At 36.4% G+C, this 12994-nt stretch overlaps 1 protein-coding gene across 1 annotated transcript in view; it reads right to left on the bottom strand.

The window, feature by feature from the left end:
• CMC1 (C-X9-C motif containing 1) overlaps nt 1–12994 on the bottom strand; it is a 42458-nt gene that overhangs the window by 17378 nt on the left and 12086 nt on the right. Inside the window, exon 2 of the mRNA XM_009086137.4 lies at nt 12525–12617. Coding sequence (XP_009084385.1) covers nt 12525–12617 — 93 coding nt within the window. The remainder of the gene's footprint in view (nt 1–12524; nt 12618–12994) is intronic.

Genomic DNA, 12994 nt, shown 5'->3' with positions numbered 1-12994 from the left:
AAAAAAGCAATGAGCAACAAAGTTTGAAGTTGCAGACTGTGGTCACTCTTGTTCGCTGGATATAATTTTCTTCAAGCTGAAAGTACAAGTTCTCCCTCTGAATTTAAATGTCAATTTTAACATCACATCATTAAAGATTTGGGTGTCTTTGTTTAAAGTACTTCATGCTCCTGAAAACAACTCTGGAATTTCAGGGTTCAACACCTTCCCAAAGCCATTTCAGGGACTGACAGAATTAGTTTTCCAGGATGGTTACTGAGTAAGTCTTTTATTTTTCTTTTTCCCTTTTGCCTGTTTAACATAAATCAGATCATCCTTTTTCTTCCATTTGAAGTCCTGCTTTTATTCAGATCACGGAATCTGTCCAAGGTATGAGAACCCAAATTCCTTGATACACAAAGAAAAATTAGTTCAGGCACTAAATAATAATAATAAAAAAAACTTAGAAAGTGAAAAGCATTCTTTGAATAGTAAAATAGAACTAAGGACTGAAACAGGCCATAGTAGCTTAAACATTAACCAGATTACAGGACAAGCACAGGCACACTAGGTATGGCCGCAACAGAAGATGATGGTCCAAAATGTCTTCCCAAAGCCCTCTGAAGACCTGCAACCCTTTCATGCTTGATAAATGTGCCCTCCAAGGGCATCAGGTTTGATAAGCATTTCACAGAACTGAAGTTCATGCTTTTGAAGCATAGTTAGACCAGTCTAGATTGCATCAAGAAGTCCTACTTTCAACTCTCTATGTCTTTCCACATTATACACTTTCTGTACATTTCACACATATTAAACCATAGCATTCAGAAGTTCTTTTTGCAAATATTAGCTGTGTCTCCCTAAAATAACTTTTTAAAAGTCTGACAGTCTACACCCATAGGTGAGATCACATCTCAAGCCACAACTCTGCAGTGCTTTATTTTCACTAACTTCATGAGCAACCCATTACTGCAAAGAGCATGGGACATTTCTGTCACCAGGAAACAAAGCAGGACCTGTATCAAGCCTGGCATGCAAATGTAACAATAATTTTTTGATTTTGTGCTTCAAAAATGACTATTTAAACACCTCTGAAATATGTTGTTGATCTGAAAGCTTGAAGGGCATTATTTAGTGCATATTGAAGAGGAGGGAAAAGAAGAATAACTATAATCTCCTTGGGAGATTCCAGATCACAGCCAGAAAAAAAGAAAACTAAAAGTATACAACATTACGGGTGATAAAAGTAATACAAGGAAATCCAGAACTTGAATATCAGAAGCCCCCAAAAAAGGCAGTAGTGACCTAAAGAAACCTTTCTTTGTACTCATTTTAGGAAAAAGGTAAGAAGGCAGATCTCTTAATACCATAATTAAAGTCCAAAATTCCCTACAACCATTTCAACTCCTTCCCAACACAACAAATAAGTACGCAGAGAAGAATCTGGTCACTCTATACAAGGGAAATTTTCTCACATGGGTCTTCTACATTTTCTTCTTCAAAATTTCTCATGTAAGTTCCTTTCCTACTCATTATCCCATCAGCATGACTACCTTCCCTCCTTTCCACGATTCCTGTCAAATCCTTTACTAGTATTCCACTCAAATCTAGAATAGAGCAGGTAAACTGCTTTTCTTGTTCCCTGATCATAAATGTAAAGCCTCATCCATACCTCCAAAGCTCTGTACAGCTCTAGCAGTCCTTGATCATCCCTTTTCCTATCCTCTGACCAGCTCTGCAGCTCTTAATTCCTCATCCAAAACATCTCTCACCTTCTGTTACATGATTACACTTCCTGTAGAGGTATTCATCCTGATTTGGGGCAGCAAATGTTCCAGGTGCTCTTTTCTGCAGGACTGTTACAAATAAAATTCAGAGGGATGACAATACAGCACAGTGTTTTATGACCTTTCAACACTGTAGCATTTACTCCCCTCTTAGGCATCAGACCTTTAAGTAAAACACACTTCAGAGCACCAATCTCCCTACTCTTTTTCTATCCAGTGCCACAGAGACAACTACTGGAAAGCATTTACAACAGCAACAAAACTAAATTTGGGGGTGAGAAAGAGGGGGATTATTTTTTGTTGTTGTTATGAAAAGGACTTGAAAAACAATGTACAAGAACAGAGTTTTATTCAGCAAGAGACAATGTTTTCTCTAGCATTAAAAAAACTACTTGTGCATTGTTGGTGTTGTTACCACAGGACCCATTAACTACTACATCAAAGAATAAGTGCTAGAGGGACAACTCCCTCAGTTTGAGCTAAGCAATCTTTAGAACTACTGCTCTACATGTAAGAAGAAGCTTAAAAGGTTTCCATCCTTCCACAGGATAAAAATTTGAGACTTCATTGTTTTCAGAAAACAATGAAGAACACTTAGATCAAAAAACATGAAGAACCCTTAGAACACCGTATCTTGTTGAAAGTGTGTGTAGTTGCCAAACCATGTTTCAACTGAGTGTTCCCTTACTGCCTGATAAGACCTGTGATTCCTGCCTTTTTTTTTTTTTTTTTTGACTAATTCTGCTGAATTGTAACATTCTACACAAAGATATGCATAATGGAGATAACATCTCCAACACACAGGAGATAAAACTACAACTCTCATAATCCATTGTCTCATTAAATCAAAGCATATTAACTAAAATCACAATTCCTATTCTGATTTCCATTTAGTATTAATTCCTGTTGAGCTTCATTTCAATTTCTGAAGGTTTGGATAAGCAATTTTCTTTGGCAAATACACTTATCAACTTCATGTGTTTTCTAAAGAATGGACAAAAGCTTTCCCCTATCATCTTATGCTGAACATAAGGTCAATATATTGCTTTTAGACTGCCTGAATGCTCACTATTTATTGTATTTCTGAATTCACAGAAGCAGCATTTTGATCAAACTAAGTTTTATTTTCCACTGCTGAACCTAATGCTACCTATACAACACAATCTGACTTCTACAGTTGAAAAATAACCTATTTTCTGTGTGAAACTAACCCAAGGGTAATATTAATAATTCAAAAACAACACAGATATTTATACACAGGCAATGAGAATATAGCATGACCTTTTAAAAGTATTAAGATTTATTTACACTAACTGCTAACCGTGTAACTGTTGAATATAGTATCTAAGAGGGGTTTATGATGCAAAATTTCAGAGCAACAACTTCATACATTGTTAAGGACAAGCAGCTAAAACAACAGCTACTGTGAGTCACATGAACTGCCACTGCTCTGTCCACCCACGCCACAGTAACACCTCACTGTAACACTCTAGCACTGCACCCATAGGTTATTGCCCATCAGAATGGATGCAAAAAACCCCTCACAGAATCCCTAATCTGCCCTTGCTTGCTGGTAGTAAGAATGACTGACACAGAAGAATCAAAATGTGTCAAGTGGAAAAAAAAACGATGAGATCGGCAAACACTGTATATAACACCTGGGAAAAGGCATCAGTCAGGGGCTGGAACAGCACCCTCGCCCTTTTGTTGGGAGAAGAACTCAACCATGTCTCCTCCACTATGGACACTCCCCTCACATGGTTCCCTAAAGAATGATCCAAATACCATGAAATACCCCAAGATCATTAGATTAGATCAACGAGAAAGGCTGCATTTCTCTATTTTTACAGTTTGTACCAATCTTACTTCATCAGTAAGTACTTACTTAAGACAGGAAACCAACTATTCAACCTAACATTGTAGAGTGTACTAGTGGAGAACTGGAAATAACTTGAGCACTTAAAAGGCATATACATCAATGCTGGCATCATTCCTGAAAAAACAAGTTTGGAGAAATTATGATAGAGAAGAGACTTTTAAACTTCTTTCATCAGTGGGCAAAGAATTTCCAGGTACAGAAGTCAGATGAAGACAGCAACGTTTCAGCTTCACTGGGGAATTTATCAGGGAGTAGTAATATGACTAAAGGGTAGGAACAACTGATGACTCAGACACTTAGTTTCAAGTTCAACTCTTCCAACAATCCAAGAAATTATACGAGAGGACAAAGACAATTAGTTTTTTTCTTTCCTTATACACAATTAAAGTACTCCCATTCTGCAGATGTTAAAACAATCTGGAAGAATAGCTTCCCTCCTAAAACTGGATTACCAACTGAACACCACAATACAATAATTGTATCTCACCATAAGAGCTGCAGAAGAAGAAAGCCTACTGTTAAACTTTCAGCAGTTAGTTTGGTGAGTGCTCCTGTCATGGATATTACTACCATGTACCACAATAATCCAAAAACACATAGGCAACTTCTTTTTACACCAGCATTTGTTAAGAACATGTAATTAATCTGGGCTATATTAATATATTTATGCTGGACAGGGAAATCAATTTGAAATTCAGGATCTTAGCTGGAAACCAATAAAATCTGTAACTTGAGAAAAGCAAATTGAAAGACTGCACAAAACACAGGTAGCCTCTTGAGGTTCTCCTCTGTGAGCTCTGAACTACCAATATCACTTTAATATCACTATACATAGAAATCTCTACCAGGTAAGAGAATCAAAATAGGGCTTGTAAGATATGGCAACCTGGCTGAAATTGATATTCATTAAAGTACTCTTTGCATGAATAGGAGCATTTGGACTCTGTGGTCTTTATCAGAGCCCCAGCTGGTAATGGTTGAAGGTTAATGCCTTACCCCATTCTGTTCAATTTTCTGTCCTAATTAGTCCTCTAAATCTATAGCTGTGAGCACCAAGTGTCTGTGCTCAAAAGAAACTAATTAATGCTAGCAAATTAGATCAAGTCCAAAGATCCAACAGCCAAACTCTTAAATGCTCCTTGTTAATAGGAAGTGTAGCTGTCAATAACTGCTGTTGGTGGCTATAATGAGGCCTCTTTCTTTCACTGAAAGTGATTTCATTTCTCTTTGTCCTTGTAAAAGCTGTTCCTTTCCCTAATAAATTAAAAAAATAAAAAAATAAAAACCCCCACACAACTAAGTTGCAGTGGTAAAGCTAGCAGCAGTCTGACCCATTTCTTGTCATCAGCTGAGTTGAAATGACATTGACAGAGGGAAGAACAAAAATAATCAAACCAGGCAAGTTCCCTCCCTGAACATTTTCTTCCAAGTGCTCAAAACTAGTTAAATCACTGAAATTTCTATCATCATGCAAGACAATACACCTTCATATTTCTTTTCTATAAATTAGTTTTGGGTAGTTAATGCTGTTACCATTCACTCAAACAAACAAACAAACAAACACACACAAATACAGAATTTCATTTCTTCAAATTCTAATTTACATGAAGTTGTTCTCTCTGCCCAGTTTGCTGGAGCAAAGCTCAATATACCATAATCCCTCTAGAGATTGTATTAATTCACATAGTTAAATGTGATGAGAGCAAATTTTCACTGGAAATAATATAGCACTGAATAATAGTTTTCAAAATAAAAGCTATTGTGTGTAAATAAGAGCATCATATAAAAATTCAACATCTTACTCTCAAGGAATGCAAGTCAGAAAAAAGCTCACAGCAATTTACTATTAGTACTAAATATAACTGCACACTATCAAAACATCTATAATAATTTTAAAAACTGACTACTGCACAACACATAAAACATAGTGTAATATTAATAGTTTCATATAAGGTCATGTGGTCACACGATATGACTATAACATACTTCAATATTCAGATAATAAATACAGCAACAGATGACAAGTTTTCCTCCATTCCTCACCTGATGTTTTTTCGCCGAATTGAAACTATGTTCTCAAATTATACTAACCTTCCTCTCACAAAAATGGAGTTGCAGATAATAATGCAGCATACTTTTTTTTATCCTCCTAAGAGAAGGCTATTGTGGTCATAAAAAAAAAATCTGTGATTCTTCCACTGTAACCTCTCAGGCTTTCCACCAAACTCTGAATAATATGGACATAAGAATACGTAAGCAATTTTTGATCACAGCAGCTCAATCTAAAAAAAAAGGTACCAGCAGATGTCATGTTAACTCATTGATTTTTATCAGTCACTTGATCTTTTTGCTTTGGTCAATTAGAAGATCACTGTGCTCCCAGATACTCCTAAGAGATGTGAACTTGGGAAAAAAAAATGTAAGGACTACATTTTCACAATGATGCAAAGTGGATGAGTGAAGTTCAGCTGTAAATGGTGATTTTAGTTTTAATTTGCTACAAGACAAGAACACTCATCAAAAATTTTAAGTAGACCTGTCATGTAATTTCCCTCTACTATCAGTCTTAGCATCTTCTGATGTCAGAAATGTAGGTACCAACAGGTTAATCCTCCCTCAGCATTCAACAAGGGCTGGCAACAATTAACAGAACTCAGTTTGCTATACCAAGGAAAGTAAGAAACATCAAGCAAAATTTGCTAAGGATTTCAGATGTTCCATTATCTGCATTTCTGACAGGAAAGGGTATATAAAAAGAATGTTTTTTTAAGAAGGCACATCTAAAGGTATGCTTGGGCATTTAAATGTACAGCACCACATGTAGTTCAATCAGAAATTTCTTTGGATTTACGGACCTTGCTATGTCAGGTGTAAGGGTCACGGTCTAGAGCAGGTGGCCCCTAGGGGGACAGAGATAATGTCAATGACAGGACTGTTGTGTAACTGCACATTATCAAAACTCCTGATGACACTGGTCATGCTCAACTGTAGAGAAGCCTGCAGTAGTGTTGCATCGCATCATCTTCACTAAGTATCAACATGAGCCCTGAGGAGGAGAGGGCTAATGGGAAATCTGGAGAATGGGAGGAGGATGGTTGCTTGGAAATGTCCTTTTCCAGCCACACTTTCCAAACCATTTTTAAAGCCCTGCCAAGTATTATGAGATTTTTTTCAGCAATGAAACTCCAGCTGCTTTAATTACACAGCTCCTCCAGACAACAGAACCAACACAACGGTGTTCTCAAGTGAAGGTCCTCAACTCGGTACAAGTAGAAATATCTTCCTTGTGTCTCCCTCACGAACATTTTAAAATAGATTAACTTTTTTTTTGTTTTTTTAAAGGGCAGAACAACCTGTCATCTTGATTAAATGGACGTCTCCCACAATATGCTTAAAAATAAGAAATGGCTACCTTTGCTTCACCGTCTTTCTAACTGCAGAACCAGGCTGAGTTGAACTATCTGTCCCTGCAGTGACCCTGAAAATACTGTAGGTCTATTTCCTCTTGAATCCTTCAATCATACAAAGGAGTCTCAGTTACAGAAGATGTCTGAAGGTCCTCTTCATGACCTTAAGGGCCCAAATCCAGATGATGTGACAGTAACAGACAACAAAATTCAGAGGAAAGAAGTTCAGAACTTAAACCCCTTGTCAATGGAGAAAGTTGCTCTTTTCCCAGAAAAAAAAAGTGAGGTTTTGGAAGGTGGGCAGAAATGCTTTACAATACAACAAATACACAAAACATCTACAATAAACTTAATACAGAATTAATTTCATGACTGACTCTGTGACCCAGTAATTTCTTTTTGGGATCTCAATTCAATACAACTTCTTCAGAGTCTAAACTCACAACATCTCAAACTCGGTCATTTCTATTTCCCAAGTCAAGTAATCCAAAATTAAATCAAATTAAGCTGACAGCCCAAGTTTGTGTATTTCTCTTACTAAAAAAAATGCCCCATCAGGTTCAGTTTCAGAATCTGTAACTTTGGACAGCAGAGTAAGTGCTCCCAAGAAATTAGACAAACTTCTCTGTAGAAATGACCAAGAAACAACCACAGCTCTTGTAACTTTTTCCATGACTGTCCCTAGTTTTAGGGCATGGAGCTGTCCCTAGTTTTAGGGCATGGACTCATGGAAAGCAAAGCACAGCTTGGTGAAACTACAGAACTTTCAATGTGCTAAAGGTCACCACCATTCTGATGAAAAATGCTAACTCTAGGTTCCTGAAATTTGCTATGAATTTGCTTTGAAGAAGCCTACTCATATTTAAATTTTATAACTGGAAATTAAAGCAAACAGGAAAGCAGCTTGCTTAAGAAATTATTTCATAAAAGCAGTGAGGCAATGGCTAACAAATGATCCTTTTACTAACTTAGGTTTGAAATGCAAGGACATGCTGATACAGAAATATATCATTTAATATTGTTTCAGGCAAACTCATGCTATAGTTTGTAAAAATACAGTGAAACATTCCTGTATGACAATGGTTTTGGGGTTTTTTGTCTGCTTGTTTTTTGACACTTTTGCCCACAATTTCACATACATACATACAATGCATGGATATGAACACAATAAAGCATATTTACATAATGGTCACAGAAAATTGACTAGTGTTTCCCAGAAAGCATGTTAACAGAATTACTACCCAAGTTGACAAAACTACTAATATATCCATTTTCACTGAAAAAAAATGCTTGAAAATCTTAAATCACACAAAAATCATTCTGAAACTGAGAGCTACAAAATGCAGCACACACAAGAACTTATACTGGAACAATCTGAAAAAAAAAGTTGCAAGCAAATTTAAATAATCTAAGTAAAATGAAATAGGACCAGAGTGGACATACTTTCCATGGTTATTTATTCCCTAAACCATTTTGGTAGGCTGACAACCAAGCACAGCAATGAGCCAGCCATTTAACTGTTTGCTAGGGAGCAGGATCACTTCTTAAGTTAACAAGAGCTTTTTTTTTATTTATTTTTGTACCCCTTGGGGTTTCTTTGCCCTGGACAGCTCTGGAACACGTGCTGGACAGGCTGTCATTACTTGCATTATTAGCTCTGATAAGCACACAGCTCTAGGTGGTATAGCTGCAGGCAAGGGTACCGGACTGGCTACAGATGGACCCTGTGCTCATGCAGAGCACTATTGAATGTACAGGGGCTCCCCATAGGGACACATGTGAACCCAGCCTGATCAAGCCAATTGTAAGGGCCCATACTTGTGGAATAGCTTTATTTCCTACAGTACTGATGCATTTATCACAATTTCCCAAACACAATAAGAAACAGAGGTCTACTAATAGGAGTTTCTGAAACATGAACTTAACGTAAAGCAGAAAAACCCTACATTGAGAGCAAGTCAAATGAGTAACTCTGCCCTCAGTGTAAACAACTCCATTTCATGCATGTGTGTACACTCCATAGCACACAAACCAAGTCACAAGAGCTTTCATTACTTAATTACACAGCTTATGTTCATAGCTTATAATTGTTTACTGCATAAAAAGCATAGCCTCTTTACTCTGATTAACACCTATCCCTGTGTACTAACAAGACAAATTTACTCCAGGAATAATCTCACAATGGATTTATGAGATGGTAAATCTACTGATCACAAAAATGCTTAAGCCTCATTTCCCATGGTTTGGTTTCTCTCCTCCACCCAGATGAAAAGGTGTACAACAAAATAACTGAAGCTCTGCTACCACCTTTTTATTTTAATAGAGGTATTAATGTGGGGTTTTGCTCACCTATTTGACAAAAAAAAAATGTTTCAGAAATACTCAGTTTCTACTTCTAACTTTCACACAATTTGATCAAAGTTGGTTTACAGGTGATAGAAGAATGATGGGGAGATGGAAGTATCCACGAACCTAAAGATTTCCCTAAAGATACAAAACTAAACTCTACACAGGAGAAAGAAGGATGAAATTTTAATTTTGCTTAACATCACAGAAAAAGAAAAACCATAATATTTGGCTATAAAATTTATGGAGGGAAAAAGATGGAGAAGCTGCAAGGTAATAGTCCACAGCTCACAGCTCAAGAACCTCCAATATTGGCTGCTGCCACAGAAAACTAACATGCTGAAACCAAAGTCCTCATGTTACACAAAGTTCAGAAGAGAAAAATACATTCACACTGTGCCTTTGGTTAACCTCAAACAATATTATACAAATAGCAAGATCTCAAAATGCTTTTAACCAACATCTTTCAAATGACCCACACTGCGAGCTTTTCATCTTCATTTTTTTTCCCCAACAGGTATAGAATTCAAAGTAAAAATGATTCAACTATTGTTCAAATTTAAAAAAAAGGTCTGTTAAGTCCTTCTGGCAGTGCTAGAAGGCACCTATTACATGATGCCACTTTCTTTTGGCAGATACTAAGGTAACACTACTTTTAAAAATTTTTTTGAGAACTTCTAAAAGCTGCTTAAAAATACACTGCTCCACTTTACCTAGACTTGACTCTAGTCAGAGAGTGCCCTAGTGATAAAACTCCAGAAACTTCCTTCAAAGTTTCTTAAATAAACTTAAAGAAAACACAAAAAAGCCACATGCCACTGGGGAAATAATTGTTCTTCCTGCCATGGTTAAAGTTGCTAAAATAATTCAGGGAAAACAATATGACAACGAACTAAAATGCACTCCCTTGTAAGTAACAGAAGACCCAGCGGAAGATTTGAAGAAACAAGTGTTAAAACAAGTTACATAGTGTGGGAGGTTTGCTATACAGTTGAGTTTGAAAGTACAGAAGTTTTTAACTTCTCACACCTTGTGGTATTTGCACTTCAATAATGAAATGCACAAAAATATATATTTTTTTTTGTAAGCCACTATAGGAAAGACGTACTAGAGAAGAACAATTCTCAACAGGAAGTGGCATCCTGAATAAAAAACAATGTATTATGGAAAAACTGTGCAAATGTAGCTACTGATGGAGTGGCTGCTTTGACTGGAATAAGAAAGGGATTCCAGACCAGGGCTACAGAGAGAGCACTGCACATGAAACTCCTTCACTGCCTCACTCAGAGGTAAGCTATTGCAGCAAAGTAGTTGAGCCAGGAGTGCACAATGTGTTACAGGATGGCATCAATATTATAACTTGACAAAAGTGAGCCTTCAAATAGTGGCATATTTACCAGATTTTGTAATGAGATGGGAAGGGGCCACAAAAATCCCTGGCATCACAGAGAGGTTTGCTCTCTGGATAACTTGTGGCAAAGTGCCTCAAAGAGTTGTCTTTTCTAAAAAAAATGTGTCAGGTTTGACAAGTGCTCCAAATCCACTGACCTTTTCAGTGATGACAAGTGGCTGTGAGCAGTTTGCTACCTAGCAGGAATTTCCAAAAACTAAGCACTCAATGTGTCCCTTTAAGGTGAAAGTGTCATTTAATAATGACTAAGAAAGTAACTCCTTTGCAAAAGAAACTTGCATTTTGGAGAAAGCATTCAGAAAACAGGTATTTGGATATGGTCACCTAATTATGTAATTTCTGGTTTGGTTTTGTTGTGAACAAAAAGTATATCAACAGAACTTTCTAACCTGTTAAAAATCTTCCCAAGGAGAGTTTTAGGAGGTTGAAAACACCTTCTCGTTAGTTTGGAAGAAAAACTGATTGCCATCAGGGGAGAAGATAATTTATTAGCTCTATTTCAAGCAAACCATTTGCAAAATCTGTGGAGAGGACTGAAAAATGAATATAGTTAAGTAAAATTTAGTAATTGCAAGCAACTATGTACTTCTTCCACAGAGATCTATGCACCTCTGTAAGGTATCCTTTCTGGGCACCTTTCTAGATCAAGTGTTGAAATACACTGCATTTAGAACCAGGTATTCCAATTCCTATATCACAATGCTAAATATTTTAAAAACTATGATGCATGTTCAGTCATACAGATCTCAATAAAAAGTACTGTTATTAACAGTAATCTTTTTAGACTGATAAATATTTAAAGTATTTTAAAATACTGTTTATTTTACCTTTATCTCATCCTTTTTTAAGTTTTAGTTTTATGTTTTATAATGTATATAACACACAGTACAGCGATACATTTACATAATTTATAAATGAATATACCTATATTGGGATTGTGCAGTCAGAAAATTTTTACTGATGGGGTGCATGAACAAAAGAAGGTTAAAAAGCTCAGATCTGGATGACCGAATGCAAATGCCCTTTTCTGAAAGCCAACACTTGCACAGAATAATTCAGTGGCTTTTCATCCATTCTTACATCCCTCTTATAGCAGCATTCTTGCCTCACCTGTGTGTAAGCAGCTCTCAGCACAGGGGGTGACACCACTTTAAAGAGTTATTGAAGAGTTATTAATTTAAAAAGTCCAGTACTCTTCACAAGAAAATGAAAGCAGAAGGGCACTGCATCACCCTATTTCAACATCTGTCTAGTAACATGTGTGCGTTTATGTGCATGGATCATTTCAATGCTGGGGCAAGGAAAGGATGCAGTAAGTTGGGAATTTTTAAACAAATTGGTTACAATGAGAGAAACCTTAACTGAAGTTTTGCAGGAGGCAACTGAATTTATTTAAGTATTAAATACTTCATACAGAAACACAGTAACTCTTGTGCTGCTCTGTCATCACCAGACTGAGATGTGAAAAAAATTTGTATTAATCATACTAAATTCTACTGCCCTTGAGAGTAAGTAGTTTTGGAAAATGGTCCACATCACCATGCAGCCAAAGCCAACACAGCAGATTTATGTGCTTCAATACTGGTTTCACAGTGAGCTGATAAGATGGAGATCACACATATTAATTCTCTGACTACATAATTTCAAGAACAAGGATTATATTCAGGGCACAAAAGTGAGTACATTTGATCTCCTAATGAATATTTGACTCTTACCTTGCACCTTATCTGAACACAGCTCCTTGGCTCGATCCCTCATTATTTGTGGAATCAAAACATCTTTTTCTACATGTCTCAGCTTAGAATTTTCTGCAAGAGTGAAAAAAAGATAATTTTGAAAAAAAATTGTTATCTATACATCAGGAAAAGTATATCAAAAGAAATAACACAACATTGTTCATATAACATACAGGAGCATACTAAAACTGTCACAAGCAGCAGCAGAAAGTACCATGAAAGGACCACACAGATCAAAAGGATGGAAAGTCCAAAATTTGCTCAGATACAAATATAAGCATTATCCTGAATTTTTCTACTCTGTTTAATATGCACTGAACCAAAAATAAAGGAGCAAATTCTGGCAGCACATTTGAATTTCTGCCTTATTGAATAAAAAAATCTACATACAAACAGCACCGCAGTTAAATACTTTTATTTCTGGATGCTAATATTTTTCTAAGCCCATT

The sequence above is a fragment of the Serinus canaria genome, chromosome 2 (genome assembly GCF_022539315.1).
Source record: "Serinus canaria isolate serCan28SL12 chromosome 2, serCan2020, whole genome shotgun sequence".
Classification (NCBI taxonomy): domain Eukaryota; kingdom Metazoa; phylum Chordata; class Aves; order Passeriformes; family Fringillidae; genus Serinus; species Serinus canaria.
Note: the sequence above shows the minus strand (reverse complement) of the source record. Positions and strands in the feature narration are given on the sequence as shown.